The sequence below is a fragment of the Tamandua tetradactyla genome, chromosome 6 (genome assembly GCF_023851605.1).
Source record: "Tamandua tetradactyla isolate mTamTet1 chromosome 6, mTamTet1.pri, whole genome shotgun sequence".
Classification (NCBI taxonomy): domain Eukaryota; kingdom Metazoa; phylum Chordata; class Mammalia; order Pilosa; family Myrmecophagidae; genus Tamandua; species Tamandua tetradactyla.
The window spans coordinates 108,000,335-108,019,559 of NC_135332.1; the positions used below are offsets into that span (position 1 = coordinate 108,000,335).

The window sequence follows — 19,225 nt, forward strand, 5'->3', positions numbered from 1 at the left end:
TTTATAAAGTTGCAAGTTTACAGTTCTAAGGCCATGAAAATGTCCAAGAAAAGATGTCTATAAGAGCGTGTCTATAAGGCACCAACAAGAGATTACCTTCACTCAAGAAAGGCCGATGAAGTTCAGGATTTCTCTCTTAACTGGAAAGGAAAAAGGAGATGTCTGCTAGCTTTCTCTCCAGGCTTCCTGGTTCATGAAGCTCCCCTGGGGGCTTCTTCCTTCTTCATCTCCAAAGGGTCTGGCTGTGTGGGCTCTCAGCCTCGTGGCTCTCGTTCTTCCATGTCTCTCAAGCTTTTTTCCAAAATGCCTCCTCTTTTAAAGGATTCTAGTAAACTAATCAAGACCCACCTGGAATGGGGGGAGTCAAATCTCCCTCTAATCCAAGGTTAACATCCACAATTGGGCGAATCACATCTCTGAGGAGATAATCTAATCAAGTTTCCACCCTATAGTGCTGGGTAAGGATTAAAAGAAATAGCTGCCTCTATATGATGGATCAGGATTAAAACATGGCTTTTCATGGTCCCACTGATGTGAACCAACATTCGAGAATAAACTTGGAATATGTCATTGGTAACAGAGACCAGCAGGAGTTAGAAACAGGGTAAGATAATGGGTAATTGGAGCTGAAGGGATACAGACTGTGCAACAGGACTAGATACAAAAACTCAAAAATGGACAGCACAATACCTAATTGTAAAGTAATCATGTTAAAACACTGAATGAAGCTGCATCTGAGCTATAGGTTTTTTTTTTGTCTGTCTGTTTGTTTGTTTGTGTCTTTTTTTCTTTTTCCTTTTCTTTTTTTCTACTATTATTATTATTTTTATTTTTTCTCTATATTAACATTCTATATCTTTTTCTGTTGTTTTGCTAGTTCTTTTCCTAAATCGATGCAAATGTACTAAGAAATGATGATCATGCATCTATGTGATGATGTTAAGAATTACTGATTGCATATGTAGAATGGAATGATTTCTAAATGTTGTGTTAATTTCTTTTTTTTCTTTAATTAATAAAAAAAAAAAACATGGCTTTTCTAGGGCACATAATCCTTTCGAACCAGCACAGCTAGTATCTAAAATATTCTGGAAACTCCAGAAAATTAATAAGAAAAGATAAGATACAATAAAAAGTAGGTTAAGAGATGTACAGAAAATTCACAGAAAAAGAAATCCAAAGACCTAGCATGAATATGAAGCAATACTCAAGTTCTTAAAGTCATTAGAGAAATGTGAAGTAAAAGGAAATACTGCTTCATACGTAGCAGAGTAGCCAAATGTGGAGAGCTGGGTAATGCTAAGTACAGGAGGTGCACAGAGCTACCGGACCCTCACATACTTGTCAAAGAAGAGACTGGTACCAGCATTTCTGTGAGTGAACTGGCAATACTTATGCAATTAAGTATATGTATACCCCTGCCCAGCAATTCTACTCTTAGGTAGGTATTCCAGAGAAATTTTCAGAGTTCAATAAGAGAACATGGATGAGGATATTTGGAAGTGGTTTAGAAGTCCATCGCTCGGTGAACAGATCATGAAAACATAGTGGGAGCACATTATGGAATACTATGCAGCAGTAAAAGGATATATATTAAATATATCTAAAGCAATGTGGACAAATCTTTAAAACATATTAGTAGGGCCATGGTGGCTCAGCAGAGAGTTCTCGCCTGCCATGCTGGAGACCCGGGTTGGCTTCCCGGTGCCTGCCCATGCAAACAACAATAACAACAACAACAAACCCATATTAGTAAAGAAAATTAAGGACATGATTTATAGAAAATAAATTTATGTGAATTAAAAACATTTGCACTTAAGATAACATATGCTTTATAAAAAACACATGCAAATACAGAGATATATATCAAACTCATTAGAATTGTTGCTGATGCTGGGGAGGTACCTGACTGGGGAGACTAAGAGTAAAATGGAATTAGTAAATAAAATGTGAGGGGCCTTGTTTGGACCAATGATAAGCGTGTGCCATGAACTAAGAAGTACAGGAGTATGATTACTCACCCCTCTGAACTGGAGGTTAAAATAAAAAGGAAGAAAGAAACTCAATGGATGAGTTGAAGGGTGGGTTAGATATGCTGTGCTGAGTCTAACTGAAAGAGAGAGCTACAGAAGTTGCTGGAATTTAAGTTAATGACACAATGAGATAGGAAGTATGGGGGAAATAAGTTAAATAACATGGAATTTGGAGTGAGACGTCTAATCAAAATCTGAGAGATAGGTAACATCCAAAGAGATAATGGCTAAGAATTTTCCATAGATGATGAATGACTCCCACTTTTGCAGACTGTAGTAGCCTGATGATATACAAGCATGAGAAATAGAAACTATTCGCCACGACTCATAAGTCGCAGGAAAGCCTCCAAACATCAAAGACAAAGAGAACATGATAAAACATTGACAAAGAAGAGGTGGATTACCTACTAAGGAATAATTAAATTCACTGATGACTTCCTTCTCACCAACAATGGAAATCTGAAAAACATGCCATATCTTCAAAGTGCTGTCAACCTGGACTTGTTCACTAAGTGAAACCATCTTTTCAGAACAAGATGAAAAATAAAGACACCCCCTATCAAACAAAAACCAAGTTTATACTGCAGACCTTCATAAAGGAACTTTCAGAGGATGTACTTCAGGAAGGAGAAAAAAATGCTTGAAAATCTTATTATGAAGTATGCTAAAGAATTCCATAATGCTATATTTAAAAAATTGATTTCATTTTTTTAAAAAAATCACCAGTCTGAAGTACAAGAAGTTGAAATTAATGGAGTCTGAATTAGCTGGGTTTTATTCTAGATATATATTTTATCTCTTCTTTACCTGTTTATATATATCATCATTATTTACGTCAGATGCCAGCCAATCACTAGGTAATCTAAGATTAGAAATCTCTGAATCATTGGCACAGTGCTATATCATTATATTAAATTATACTGCATTACATAATGTTGCAATTCCAAATAATAAAAATAAATTCCAACACCAAAAGATGAGGTGTCGAAACCAAATTTAGTTTCTCAGTTTATATAAATGGAAGCATTAAGGAAAGGGTTCATTGCAATATTGGCATGAAACTCTTATAGTCTGCACGAAAGCCAAAATGCTACAATCAATGCTATAATGATTTCAACATTTGCTCATACAATAAACCTAGTTCTAATGTCTAGAGCAATTGCTAAGTATATATTGGGTTTTGTGTTTTCTTAAGTATTAAAATTTATCAATATTTAACTTGAACATGAGAAATCTTATACAACAAGAAACTTAGTTCTACTGAGCCATAGCATACAAAATAATAAAAAGCATTTACGGATGATTAAGTATTAAGTTGAAGCACTTAATCTTCTGCCAAAACTCATTTAATGCAAATATACCCTGGCAATGTAGCTAATATTGCTGCTAGACTTGGAGGGAACATTTTCATCCAATGCACCTCTTGAAAATCAAATTTCCTTCTCTGAGGGTTGGGAATTTGTTAAACTGTGTCCATTTCTAGCACAGATTTCCAGCACATAAAGTGTATTTTCAAATATTATAGAAGAATTTGAGTGACTTAAAAATCCCACAGTGCTAAATCAGCTGTGAAGGTACATTTACTTCGACAGGTGAAAATCTTAGGGAGTAGAAACCAGAAAGAGCTATTTTAAGCTTTTCATTACACTGATTTTGACATCTATGTTCATGCCACCATCCTGTTTAATTTTACGATGTGCTTTGTGACCAAGTATAAACTGGAGTGATCTCAGATCAAATTGAAATTGGCACTATTAAAAACAAACAGACAAACAAAAAAGCAATTGCATTTACAGAAATTAAAAACAAATGGATGACAGATAATAGCTGTGGAGACTTTTTTCTTGTAACTAAACTTTGTTTTGAGGCTATTGCTACTCAAAACAAAACAAATGGACGAGCTGACGATATTTAGGTTGGTTTTGATAGATTCCTTTTCTTTTCTTTTAATTTCTTTAAGATTTTACCTTGTACCTAAATAAAACGTCAGAATTTGGATACTGAATACCAAGCAACATGCGACTGTAGCTCAGTTCTATAGGTTTATCATCAATGATTTCTAAATCAAAATAAGTTAAAAGTGCAGCCAAAAATTGCTTCATTTCAAAAACCGCCAAAAATCGGCCCGGACATTTGGTGGTTCCAGATCCAAATGGCATCAGGTAATAATTCAGCTTTTTCCCTCTTTTGAAAAATGTGGTTTTCTTCTTACCATCTTCGACGAAACGATCAAATTTAAACTCCTGTAAAGAAGAATAGAGAGTGAATTTTCAAAAATTTACACAAAATAGTTTGAGTTCAGTCCCACAAAGTTGCCAGCTCTTTCTGCCTGTCTTAAAAGCCTCCTTTTAATACAGAAATTACCAGAAAGTAAAACTTCACTATGTGCAAATAGTGTATGAATTTTCAAAAAACTCAAATGTTACTAGGGAATTACTTTCCCCATATGAAAATGAAATCCAAATACCTAACACTTTCCTTCTCTAATCATATTTCTTTCATGCACTGAGTTTCCCAAGTATAGAGGACTTATCTCCATTTTTGCTCTATGTTACGGATGGAATTGTGCCCCCTCCCCCCCCACAAAACCACCTTCAAATCCTATCCCTTGGGTCCCGAAGGATGAGAACTGTAAATTTAGGGTTTAGTTCTTATGTTTGGATTAAATATAAAATAATACAATTCAGATAAACTAGAGAGGAGGAGAGAATTTCCCCTTTGCAAGTTCTATTAGAATGAACTCTCATAGGGGTAATTCTGGGGTGGCAGGTGTTGCTGATGTGTTTTCATAAATAAGTTATATTATTTGTTACAGAAAAAGATGGGGCTGAGTTACCTAGTGTGTTTGGCCCACCATCTTCATTTTGCTTTGGGGCAAAGGGTTATGTTTCAAGCTTTGCTTGAGTTTCTGAGAGGAGACTGAATGACCCGATTTCAGCCCATGGTGAATTAAGCCATTGATTAAATTAATGCACGTGGTATGCATAGAAATGACCAAATATTGCCTGTACTTGGTGCTCATTAGCATCAGACCTGCTTGGCACATGACTCTGATATGAAATACGTGAAGTCAAATGCAAAGAAGCAGATCAGATCAAAAGCATTTCAGGTCATGGCGAAAACCCTCCAATAGGTGGGTAGATTCTGAGTCCATTACAAAGGACCTAATTTTCTCACTCAATGCCAATTTTGTTAATACCAGAAAATCATTTCCTTTAACAATATCGGTTTTATTCTCCTCTACCCAGAATTCTTATTTTGAGAAGGATGCAAGCTTGGAAAATACACTTTGGGTAGTTTTTATATCCTCCTTCAACTTGCAATTTGATGAGATCATAATGGCAAAATCAGTCTGTATTTCTATAACTCTTTTAATTCATGACAAATCATTCTTCAGCCCTTTGGAGCACAAGTGTCTTTCACTACACACAGTTCTGGGATGTATCTTAAAAGAATCTAACCAGTGCTAAATTAAAAATCCCCTGTAGGAATGAACAAGGACACTCTTTGTTGACATACATGTCATTACTGGAGATAGACTTTCCACATGGCTCTTCCATGATCTTTTTCAGCATTGCTGGAGACCCCGGCCAGTCTGCCTGGCTGCCTCCTCCTTACTGGCCAACCTAAGAAAACCAACCCTCTCCCCAACACAGAATGTTGCTATGAAATGATTTGCGAGAATAAGTCTCACTCTACCCCAACTGCTTATGCCGAAAAACGCAAAAAGAAAGCTTAGCTTGGGGTATGTTTTCATAGAGTCCTGATATCATAAATAAGCCAGAACCTCTCATGGCTTTCATGTTCTTTGTGGAAACGGAAGTGCTGTTCTCCGAAAGGGCAAAGTGATAAACACACGTTGCACGAGTGCTCCCTTCTTAGCATTTACATAATTCTCTCAAATTTCCAGTCAGGGATGTCCCTCCTCTAGTTTTCTGTCACCTTCTATTCAATTTCCCCATAATAAACATCTTTGCAATGCCTACTTAGTTGTTTATTTTATGAAACAAGAAAAGGAAAGGTCTACTTCTTTACTGTAACCGCCAACAAGCTCAGAGGGCAGGTGGACAGAAATATACTGAGTTAGAGTTTGTTTCCAGGGCGGTGCAACAGTGGCTCAATGGCAGAATTCTCATCTGCCATGCTGGAGACCCAGGTTCGATTCCCAGAGCCTTCCCATGCCAAAAAACAAAAAAAATTGTTTTCAGTTTGTACCATTGCCAGGAAGGTCATGGAGAATCTGAGCAGGAGCTGAAGATAAGGCATATGGTGATTACTAGGAATATAGTCTGGTTTTAGGCAAGAAGGGAGGGGGTCACAGTGACAGAGAGCAAAGGGTCAGGTTTATGGTGTACACATTCATTTGTAACAATTTAAACACGATTCTCCATGCTGACTTAAACTCTTTTAAAAGTAACCATAATACTTGGTGCTTAAATGAGTAAATAAACAAGAATAAGGTACACTTTAAAAGCAATCTTCAAGATCGCTTAGATATGGAAGGAGTAAATAACATGTAGAGAATGGTGAATAGATGAATATTCAGTGATTGTAAATAGTAGAAAATGGCATAATATTGAAGTGCTGGAAGTCTAGATTGGAATTTGCTGGACTGAGGATGAATTTTAGTATAAGTGATTGAGGAAGACTGTGTAACACCCTAATTTGTGCTTCCCAAATTTTATTTTGTTCAGTTCAACAGATTTTTTTGAGCACTTTCTCTGCAAGAGGGATTGGGGTTACAAAGGAATAGAACATGGTGTACTGATCATGGCTTGGACCCACTCATTTTACAATTTTGGGAAGAGGAATCTGAGTTAGACAAAAGATGTGACTCCTGGAAATAAATGAAACCCGGTAAGTTTTTGAATAAATGATGAAGGGCTGACTGTTGCAGCTGGTTGAGCCCTCCGGGGGGCAGGATGGCAGAGTAGAAGAGTCCCCTTTATCTCCCTGGTTTGGGTTCCAATCAGGGGTGTGCTGCAGTTAACTCATTCTACCTTGGGAGAGTGTGCTCACCTCTTCCTAGCCCTCTGTTCAGTGTCACATTGGAGGATTTACACCATGAAACTTGAGGGAAGTTACAAATTAGGGTTTTGCTTTTTCAGATAGCTGGTTCAGCAGCACACCACTGGTTTCAATATTGCAGCTACCAAGTTCCAATTTACCTGTGTGGAGGAAACCCTCTCAATACTAAGTATCTGGTTCTGAGAACATAGCCAGGTGACAAGGTCACCAAGTCCCTCAGAGGCAAGCTTTCAAGCGCAAGAGCCACAGTGTATTTATCTGTGTTGACCCACTAGGTCCTCGAGACTTCTGGGGTAGCTGATGCTCAGTATATGCCTGTTTCTTTGAAGCAAACAGGTGGCACAGTCTCTCTGCTAGTTTGGGATATAGGCAAAAATTCTATTTTCTCATGACTACTATATTCTAAAGCCAGTGACAATAATCAAAATGTTAGTGATACCAACAACTTATAGAGAGATTTAGGATTTTTTTGAAGGGCTTTCAAATCCATTTATCATTTTATAATCCCTACAAATTTGAGAAGTAGATGGTGCAGATTTGCATAAAAAGGCCTTTCATTCATGTTCAGAGCGCTTTCTTTTTTTGACTTGGACATTTTTACCTTCATTGTGACATTTTTTTCATTATTATAAACTTAAAGTAATACAGACCCCCTACAGAGCACTCTAATACACTGCCATCTCCCTAGATCTGCAGATCTGCCCATTTTAACATTTTGCTACATTTACCATATCATTCTCGTTATCCCTCTTTTTCTATCTAGCTATCCATCCATCCATCATGTATCTATGAACATATTTTCTGAACACTTGAGTGTAAGTTGTACACAGCATGCTCCTTGAACATTTAATATGCCATGTATGCTTCCAAAGAATAAGGATATTCAGTTATGTAGCCATTGTAAGTGCAGTTATCAAGTTCAAAAAATATAACATTGATATAAAATTTTCAATCTACATGTCAATTTTTTTCACATGTTCCAATAAAGTCCCTTTGTGTCTTTTTTCCTCTCTTGCTAGATCCCATCCAGGAGCATGTTTTTTTTGTTTTTAACTTTTTTTTATTGTATAGTATAACATATAAAAAATAAAAAAGCAATAGTTTTCAAAGTACTCCTCAAAAAGTAGTTATAGGATAGATCCCAGAGTTTGTCATGGGCTACTAAACGATCCTCTCATAGTTTTCATTCTAGCTGCTCCAGAATATAGGAGGCTAGAGGGCTTAAATACTTTTTATCATCAAAATCAACTTTTTTCCTTCTTTTTCTGTGAACAATAACATTTACCACAATTGGTTGTAGAACATATTTCAAGACTTTGACATGGGTTACAATTTCACAATCTTAGGTTTTTACTTCTAGTTGCTCCAAAATACTGGAGACTAAAAGAGATATCAATTTAATGATTCAGGATTCATATTCGTTTGTTAAGTCCTATCTTCTTTGTATAATTCCACCATTACCTTTGAACTTTTCATACCTCTCACTGGGGTTGTTTTGGCTATGGAAATTCTAAATTTTTGATACTGAAAGGGTCTGTCACTAATATGGGGTAGGGAGATGGAACTATCTGATGTTCTGGAGAGGCTGGGCTAGGTTTCAGGACTTATCTAGACCAGGGACCCATCTGGAGGTTGTAGGTTTCTGGCAAGCTACTCTAGTGCCTGGAACCCCTGTGGAATCTTATAAACTGCCTTAGGTGTTCTTTAGGATTGGCTGGAATGGTCCTGGTTGGGGTTTGGCAGGTTATGATAGGTAGCAAGGTCTACCTGAAGCTTGCATAAGAGCAACCTCCAGAGCAGCCTCTCGACTCTATTTAAACTCTCTCTGCTACTGATGTTTTATTATTACACTTCTTTCCCCCCATTTGGTCAGGATGTAATTGTTGATCACACGGTGCCAGGTCTGGATTCATCCCTAGGAGTCTTCTCCCACGTCACCAGGGAGACTTTCACCCCTGGATGTAATGTCCCATGTAGGGAGGAGGGCAGTGATTTCACTTGCAGAGTTGGGCTTAGAGAGACTGAGGCCACATCTGAGCAACAACAGAGGTCCTCCAGAAGTAACTCTTAGGCATGCCTATAGGTAGTCTAAGCTTCTGTGCTACCTACATAAACTTCATACAGAGTAAGCTTCATGATCGAGGGCATGGCCTATTGATTTGGGTATCCCTAAAGTTTGACACAGTATCATAGGAATCCCTGATGGTAAGGTTTAATAGTTCCATAGTCTTTCCCCCTTCCCTCAGGGGACTTTACCAATACTTTTTGATTATCTGGTTAATATACTCTAGGATGTTTCCAGCCATTTCAATAATCTATACAGGATTAAAGGAACTCTTTCTCAGTCTGTGCTCCCTGTGTTTCACTTGTTCAAATGAGCTATACAGATAGGTTGAATTAGATTATGCACTACAGAAAATTTCAGTTCCAGACCAAAGAGTTTCAAAGAGTACGTATGGTTCTAAAATATAGACACTGTCTTCCTTACCCTTATGTTCTGCTTTACTTTAACCCCAATGTGTTCAGCTTCGTTCTTATCTCTAAATATCAGTTATATACATATATAAGTGCCTCTGAAAATCCAGTAACAATAATCACCACTCCAGACTTAATGCATCTGCTCTAAAAGCTTAAAATCTAGGCCCATGTTTTCTTACAAGCATTTTCTAAAGGTGACCGTACCATTATTGTTTTTTTATTGTTTCTGGCTTATTTTATCTCACCAAATGTCCCACATGTTCATTCACATCATTGCATGCCTCATGACATTGTTCCTTTTTGTAGCAGCACAGCCTTCATTCATAAGTATACACCATCGTTCGCCAATCTACTTCACCATCAGCGCATCCTTCAACCACCTTTATGCTGTTCATAAAAGTGGAATCATACATTATCTGTCCTTTTGTGTCTGGCTAATTTTGCTCAGCATTATGTCCTCAAGGCTCATCCATCTTGTCATGTGCTTCAGGACATCATTTTTTCTTACTGCTGCATAATATTCCATCGTATGTATATACCACATTTTGTTGCTCCACTTGTCTGTTGATGGACATTTGGTTTGTTTCCATCTTTTGGAGACTGTGAATAACTCTGCTGTGAACATTGGTGTGCAAATGTCTGTTTGTGTCATTTCTTTCAGCTCTTTTGGTTATATACCAAGTAGTGCTATTGCTGGATCATAGGGCAGCTCGATATTTAGTTTCCTAAGAAACTGCCAAACAGTCTTCCATAGTGGCTGCACCATTGTACATTCCCACCAGCAGTGCATAAGTGTCCCAGTTTTTCCACATCCTCTCCAACATTTATAGTTTCCTGACTGCTTAACAGCAGCCATTCTTATACATGTGAGGTGGTATCTCATTGTAGTCTTGATCTGCATTTCCCTTATAGCCAGTGAAAATGAGCATCTCTTCATGTGCTTTTGAGCCATCTGTATTTGCTCTTCAGAAAAATGCCTATTCATATCTTTAGCCCATTTTATGATTTCTTTTTATATACAGGAAATCAAACCTTTGTCTGATATGTGATTTCCAAATATTTTCTCCCACCTTGCTGAATCTGTTCATCAGCTCAAGCAACTGTGCTATAGATCTCTCAGGATCCTCCAAGCATAGTATTATATCATCTGCAAACAATGAGAGATACACTTCTTCCCCTCTAACCTGGATGCCCCTAATCTCCTTGTCCTGCCTGATTGCTCTAGCTAGAACTCCCAGCACAATGTTGAATAATAGCGGTGATAGCGGGCATTCCCATCTTTTACCCGATCCTAGGGGGAAGGCTCCCAGTCTCCCTCCACCAAGTACAATGCCAGCTATCACCCTCCCACATATTCCCTTTATCATATTGAGTCACCCCCAATTCCTATCCCTTGGAGTGCTTCTACCAGAAAAAGATGCTAACCCTGTTGAATGCCCCCCTGGTATCAATCAAGATGATCATGTGCTTCTTCCCCCTTCTGATTTGTTAATGTGCTTATTACATTAGTTGGTTTTCTTGTGTTGAACCATCCTTGCATTCCTGGTATAAACCCCACTTGGTCATGGTGCACAACTCTTCCACTCTGTTGTTGGATTTGATGTGCTAATATTTTATTGAGAATTTTTGCAACTATGTTCACCAGGGAGATTGGCCTGCAGTCTCCCCTTCCTATACCATGTGTACACAGGTTTGGTATTAAAATGATATTAGCTTCAAAAATGAGTTAGGCAGAGTTGTTTTTTCCTCAATTTTTGGAAAAGTTTGAACAGGACTGGTGTTAGTTCTTTCTGGAATGTTTGATAAAATTTCCCTGTGAAACCATCTGGCCCTGGGTTTCTCCTTGTAGGAAGATCTTCAATGACTGATTGAATCTCTTTGCTCGTGATAGGTTTGCTGAGATCTTCTGTTTCCTCCTGAGTCAGTGTAGTTTGCCTGTACATCTCCAGAAACCCTCCACTCCATCTAAGTTGTCTTGTTCATTGGTGTACAGTTGCTCACAGTATCCTCCCATAATTTCTTTTATTTCTTCAAGGTCTGTAGCAACACACCCCCTCTCATTTCTGATTCTGTTCACCTGCATCTTCTCTCTTTTTTGCTTTGTCAGTCCTGCCAGTGGCCCATCAACTCTATTGACCTTCTCAAAGAACCAACTCCTGGTCCTAGACTCTTTCTATTGTTCTTTTGATTTCCCATTCATCTACCTTCTGATCCAATCTTTTTTATTTCTCTTCTCCCATTTGCCTTGGGGCCAGTTCACTGCTCTTTCTCATGGTCCTCCAGGTTTGCTGTTAAGTCCTCAATTTTTTCTCTTTCTTGTTTTTTAATATAGGTATTTAAGACAACAAATCCCCCTCTCAGCACGGCCCCTACCACATCCCATAAGTTTTGACAAGTTGTATTCTCATTTTTATTCATCTCTAGATAGCCGCTGATTTCTCTAGCAACTTCTTCCCTGACCTACTGGTTGTTTAAGAGTGTGCTATTCAATCTCCATATACCTATGAATGTTCTCATTCTTTGGTGGTTATTGAGATCCAGCTTCATCCCACTGTAACCAGAGAAAGTGCTCTGAATAATCTCAACATTTTAAAATTTATAAAGACCTATTTTATGCCCCAACACATGATCCATCCTGTGTGAAATATGCTTCAGTTAAAATGTTAAATCAGGGTGGACATTGCACATTTAAATCTTTACTTCGCCCAAGCAGATAGAATAGATGAAGTGACCTGTGTATAAATATAGCAACATGATCAGGAACAGGAATGACCATCATAAAAGGTGAACCCAGGACACATCTAAATGGGACCATTGGGCTATTTCTGAACTAATCCTTAGCCCTTGCAAGTGTTTAGCTTAGTGTGGCCAAGTCATTGTGATTTTTGAAAAAAAAAAAAAGTTTCTATGTGAAGCATTTTGAAATTTTATTTTAAAACTTTGTGAGAATGTATTCTTCTCTAGTGCTCATGGAACATTCTTCAGGACAGATCATGTGTTGGGGCATAAAACAGGTCTTTATAAATTTAAAAATGTTGCGATTAATCAGAGCACTTTCTCTGGTCACAGTGGGATGAAGCTGGATCTCAATAATCACCAAAGAATGAGAACATTCATAGGTATATGGGGATTGAATAGCACACTCTTAAACAACCAGTGGGTCAGGGAAGAAGTTGCTAGAGAAATCAGCAGCTATCTAGAGATGAATGAAAATAAGAATACAACTTGTCAAAACTTACGGGATGTGGTAGGGGCTGTACTGAGAGGGGGATTTGTTGTCTTAAAAACCTGTATTAAAAAACAAGAAAGAGCAAAAATTGAGGACTTAACAGCAAATAAATCAGTCCATCCATGTATTTAAACATCCCCTTATTCATTCGGTATATGGCCCACCTCCTGTGCACTGGGCACTGAGAATACAGAGATGGAGATGGCATGGTCCCTCCCCTTCCAGAGTTTACAACAGATGGAGCAGAGACAGGAAAACAAGTAACTGCAAAATGCCATGTGGTAGATGCCAGAACAGAGGTCCCACGGCCCACTATGTGGGAAGGGCCAAGTGCCTGAGGAACAAGGTAGGAATCAGGATATCATAAAAGAAGAGATGATATGATGATTCTTGAGGAGTACTTTGGAGCTTGCTAGATGGATGAGTAGAGAAAGACATTTCAGGAATAGAGAGACTCATGGGCAAAGGTCTTGAAGTATCAAAGAAGACTAAGACCTGTTTTAGGAATGTAATATTCTAGAGTCTCTTGGATTCCAAATATTGAAGTTATGCTTTGTTGGGTTAGAAGAGCCTATTTTCCACTAAAGCTCTTCAGTCTCTATGTTCACCAAGAATAGCTCACCTATATCTGGAGTTGCTCTTTCTCATATTTTTGGTCTAACAACTATTGTGTATTTTCTACATCTAAGGCCTGGTCAGCCCATTTGAGCTCTGCAGGGTACAAAAGACCGGCAGTGACGAATATGAGTTTCAGATGAGCTCTTGAGTCAAGGCTCCAAGAACACAATGTCAAGGAAGTATTTTCTTCTCTACTATTTGTGCCTGGTGGTTGGAGGTGGGCATCCATTCCATGAGCAGCAACTTATACCATCCAAAGTTGCTAAAAAGAAAAGGAATAAATCCAGAAGCCTGCCAGCAGTAGGTGCTCAGTCAATGTTTACTGAATGAATGATTATGTAAGACCTTGCCCAATCACATTAAAGTGGTTCTGAACAATATCATTTGTTCTAAGGCAGGAATTATTAGCATTCCATAACCAATTTCTAGAAAATAATACCATGGCAAAAAAATGTGCTAGTTAATTTTAACTTTAGTTGGGAGTAATTGGTTAATGTTAAATCTTAAAAATAATAGAGTTTTCATTAACTCAAGTTAGAGTTACCCAAGGGATGCTAAATCAATATTCACAATATTGCAATTTTGTTCTTCTATAGATTTAGAATGAGGCAAACCCTCACTATTAAGATTCATTGATTAATTATGTAAAGCTGGGACATAGCTATTTAGAATTCCATAGAAAAAATATAAATTAGCACATTTTCAATTTTTAACTTTCATTTTTTAATTCCTTGATGTTTAAACATAGGCCTTTTCCATCATTGGGATGGAGTGAGGAAGGAAGCAGAAGGGAAGTCCAAAGAACAGTGCCATAAAAACAACAGTCACTTGGTAAATATTTATTGAGGATTTCTTGATAACTAATGTTGGTTTAACTATCATGCCAGGATTTGAATATATTAAATTTAATCACATAATGGAAATATGTGAATAATCTCTTAATGAAAATAATATGTAGGAGTTAAATTTAAAATTATAGAAATGAAGCTAAGAATTTGAAAATATATGTCAAATAGTCATTCATTTTGCTCTTTTTAATGAATGCCTACCTTTGTGTGAAAATTTTGATAGTTACAGATAGGGTCTCTGTTTGATCTCTGCAGACCATTCATTCTCACTAATATTCTACTTCCTACTTACTGGCATTGTCCACATAATGCCTATTCTGAAACACACATGCACATTTCCCCCCGTAAAAATTTTTGCCTCTGCTGATGAAATAAATGCAATTTATCTCATTGTATTTGAAGTCCGTCCTCTTCTTCTTAATTGTCAAAACTGAACAATATTCTACTGCAGTTTGGCTGCAAAGCACTGATTGCTGACAAACTTAGTTTAAAAGTGTAGTCCAGCTACATACTGCTCAAACAGAGCACAGAAGTCTCCCCTTGAGAAATAACATTTTATATACAGAAACCACTGTAGCAATAACATGACTTCAGGCAAAGCACTGCCATAGAATAGGGCTGCATTCTATTTGCATGCAGGTGGTGAACCTCTGAAGTGGTATTAAAGGATGAGCCAGGGTGGATTAATTTCCTGGCTTTGATATTCATTAACTCCAGCTTCAGAAAAAAATACATGGAGATGACACAATTACCCTCAGAGCTTCACCCGTGAGCAGCAGCTTTACAATCTCAAGTTCATAATGCCATAGTAATTGACCAAAAAGGGGCACATGCCTTTAGCAAGAGACCAGCAAGTATATGGGCTTAAGCACCGCAGGCTTTGGGCTGGTCAACCACACTGTAGAAACAACTTTAGCAAAACAGTGGCTGATATTTATTCTTCAAGTCACCTGCCATTAATTGAGAACCAGTCCTCCATGGTTCTCAATAATTCTCTGCCAACCCAAACCTGATTTTGGTCTAAAGGTAATGTCCAAGGTGTAACATCAGCTTCAGACGTTCTCTGCTTCAGAGAAACTAGCATTCTGTTTGATCACTTGATTTCTGTCTATGGATCATGAGATCTTTGAAAGCTACAGCCTTAGGAATACTTTTTATTAGGAGGCAAAACAGTTCATCAAGCTGTCTCAAATCTCTTTTGGATTAAAGGGAGAAAGAGAGAGAGAGAGGGAGAAGAATGGGTTTGCAGTATACAGGAAGTAGCAAATATTGGTTTGATATTTACCTGTGGAGCTTCAAAAATTTCAGGGTCATTGTGTAAGGTTGGAGGAAAGATGGTTACCAGGTCTCCCTGTCGCAGCAGGCAGTCCCCAGTCTCTAACTGTAGAGTGAAGTTCTCTTGAACAAAACGAATGTTGCTGGAAAATGAGCACAGTCGTAAAGCTTCGAGAATGATGCTTTCTGAAGGAAACAGACAAATGATAGCTTATTAAAATATGACCATCCCTCCAAAGTGCTCTCTATTTTCCATGAAAGCTCACTACAATAGCCTTGATTTAAAAGGAAAAAAAAACTTGATTATACCCATTGAGTGGTAAGCAGGAGTTAAAGGAAGCAGTGGTGCAGTGAGGGTGAAGAATTGCTGCGGGAAGAGCTGGGGCACTAGCTTGAAGGAAGGAGGCGGCAGCGCTGTACACGGGCAGGAAGTCATGAATTAGGATTTTTGCAGGAAAATGGTCTCAAAGAGGGGAATGCTGTGTTATGAGTATACACATTGAATATTAAAACTGCACCCCAGTTAGAGTACAGTATCAGCGGGATATTTTGCCAACCATCGGAAAAGTGGTGCCTTTACAAAAAGCCAGGCTTAGACATTAAATAACCACTTAGACAGTGAATAGTAGAATAATTGTGGTAGTGCTTTCTGAGACAGCTTAACACTTAATTTCTTTTATGAACGCTGTAAATAAAATGTGAGTCAGCATTTGCCGGAACAATTTCAAAGGGAAATACTTTTATAGCATTCAGAATTTTCCTCAGCATCCAGGGAAATAACAGTCACCATCAGCTTCTGGAAGATTCCAGAAGCTGAATGTCCTTGCTTTCCCAGTGGCCTTCACCTTTTGCTCCTAGCACGACAGATTTTATGGCTAATTTCCGGCAATTTATCCTGGCAGTTTGAGGAGGAATTCCTTTGGGAATAATATGCATAATTTGCATAAATCATTCTGATAGCATGCATATCAGCATGTAGCTCCTGTCGAGGTCTGCATCTCTCTCTTCATAATCAAAACTGACTATGTTTCCACCAGCGTGAATGGGTCCTAGAATATAAAGCTCGATTCTTTCTAATCAGCAATGTGAAAAAGAGCTCCAAATTGGGTTTTTCCCCCTTCACCGTAAAACAAATGGTTGTGTTTATCGCTTGCAATTTAGAAATCACACCACACGCACACATACACATACACACGCAGAGCCCTGTTTCTCAGCAAAAGCCCTGGAACTCAGAGTACCAAACAATTATTAGGTTATTAAGGGCGGGCTTCTCAGTGAAGGCTGGCATCAGACCCCCAAATAAAGATAAATGCTATTTCATGAAAATTTAAATCTATGCACAGCTCGCATAGGGATATGGAGCAGCTTTGGGTGCCTCCCCAGGAGGTTTTTCCTTAAACACGCATTTGTCTAAAGAAATGAGGCAGTGGTCAGCTACGTGTGACCAGTGTGGTGATTCAATGTGATGGACTGTGAAGCTGTGCATATTCTTTCAGGCTGCCTTCTTACTACAATCAGGCAGAGTCAAACCGTCTTGTTGGGGATGAGGCCAGAAAGGAACTTTGGTTTTAGAACAGGGACCCTCCTGTGGCTAGCCACAAGGCACCTGACATGGTGGATTTCAACTGGCAGCACACCAGCAACCCAAATTTCCATGGTGCAAAGCAAGGGTCGCCTTTCCATGCACGGCTGCTGGCTCTGTTGGATAAACAATAGCATAGCATCGTTTTCGCTTGTGGTGTGAAATGGTAGCTGACATATGTAGCAGGGCTGTTCACCCAACATGTCCAGTAGGGGTGTGGGAAGAAGAAATACAAAAGCAAAATTATTGTGGGGGGTGGCTGCTGTGAAAGGGCAGGCATTTAACAGTCCAAATAACACGGTCACGTCCTATGGGCTGACGTGCTGCCGGGAAGCATGGCAGCTTGTGCTCAGTGCAGTATCACAAATGACAATTGGGCAAGCATATCTTAGGCAGAAGTTAATCACAATAATGGAGCACAAAGTGTGGCTTAGTGGTCAGATCGTAAATGACAAATCTGTTTTACCTTCCAGTAGCGGTTTATGTGTGCAAGGCGAGTTTGGCTCTTGCTCTGAGCGATCATGCCGATAATCATTAGATGACAAAAGTAATGAGTTGCATGATCATCAACAATGGAGAGGCGAGCTTATGTGGATCTGCAGTGCATCCTACCGACACAAAAGCCAGCAGCTTTTCCATCAGCCCCAGTATGAATGCGGGCAGGGCTATACATTGAGAAGAATGACAACCGCACAATAAAAAATTGCAGGCTCTACTTGTAGTTGTCATAGTTGAGCAGACACCAGCCAGTGCCACTAACAGACCAGCTGGGCCCTGGGAGGACTTCCATGCTGCACCAGGGGGTACAGTAAATTATCCTGCACGGTAGAGCAACATCTGTTTCTGTGCTAGTGCCGAACAAACAAGGCGATTTAAAACATACCAAGGGATAACCAAGCAACAAATGAACATGACCCTCATTTTTCCCCCTTCTCACACACGTGTGCTAAACTTCTTTGTGCAAGCATTCCATGAAAGAGAAGCCAGACTGTTATTTGATAAGTTGTTGTCAGAGAGGTTTTACATATTTCCAAAATGGAAAGCAAAAGCTTATAGTATTGTTATTCTTAGAATCTTTCCCCTTCTATCTTCATTTCTTTTATACCAAAGCTAGCACTCAGTTCTCAATTTGCTCTAGAATTAAAAAAAAAAAACAACAACTTTCCATGTACTTATAAATATTCAGTCTTTAAACCTAATTTACTATACTTAGTTCACATGCCTTCAAGCATTTGTCTTCCAATTTCCACTGAATAAATGCGTACTAATGAGAACTAGAGCAAGCTGCTGAGGCAAAGCTGGGTGACTTGGGTCTGGCCTGCCACCAGCTTGTGATAGGCGGGCAAATTGAGTTAAAATGAAAAGTCTTGTCAGCTGAAATTCAACATGGTAGCCAAACAGCGAGTTGTCAATCATCCAGCCAAAACAAGGGACTGCAGGTACTGAAAGGTCATTGTGAATCATTGGTGCATTTGGCTTTTATATGCAAGTTAATTTTAATTAAACATGATCTCTATCTGTAAATGTTTTATAAAACTCATGTGCATAATGGTTGTTAATTTATACTAACATTTAGCAGGTAACAGGACTCTCTAATTTTTAGAGAGCATGGTAGAAAAATGGCTATCAAGAATGCAAATATTTGGGGGCTGATTTACACCAGGCATTTCTAGGTGCCAACAACTGTAATTGTGACTAAGATAAGGCTGCCTTTGTTTTGTTAAGAACTGAGCTTTACTGACCAGTGAACACTAGAAGGTTGGATTACAAAATCTCCTCAATGAACTCACAATTCAGAACTCTCATCACCTTCTTCATCTGTTAGGAAAGATTTGTTTCGCTTTTCAGGTTATAGGACTTTTCTAAGTAAGTATCTCTTCTAAGCAAAAAGCTAGGAACATTTTAGAGCCAAGATGCTTTTACAACATAACTGCAAAGGGAAATGACAAATGAGAGGAAATGCTGGTAGAAAAAGGGACAGACACTTTCTCTTTTGACCTCAGATCTCAATTCTGGCTGTAATAATTGACAGATGATCCTCATTTGTAGATTTAAAGCATTGAAGCAGGCTCATGACAATCAATAATGCATGTGGCAAACACAAATAAGCACATCCGGGCTCCTGCCTAACACT

The 19,225-nt window shown here is 38.6% G+C and overlaps 1 protein-coding gene across 1 annotated transcript in view; it reads right to left on the reverse strand.

Annotated features, from left to right (window-relative positions):
• Positions 1-824: 824 nt before the first annotated feature.
• The window catches only part of CYP7B1 (cytochrome P450 family 7 subfamily B member 1), a 168,160-nt gene continuing 149,759 nt past the window's right edge, over positions 825-19,225 (reverse strand). The window contains exons 5-6 of the mRNA XM_077166880.1: positions 15,520-15,695; positions 825-4,276 (exon numbers count right to left, since the gene is read on the reverse strand). Coding sequence (XP_077022995.1) covers positions 3,989-4,276; positions 15,520-15,695 — 464 coding nt within the window. The 3' untranslated portion in view covers positions 825-3,988. The remainder of the gene's footprint in view (positions 4,277-15,519; positions 15,696-19,225) is intronic.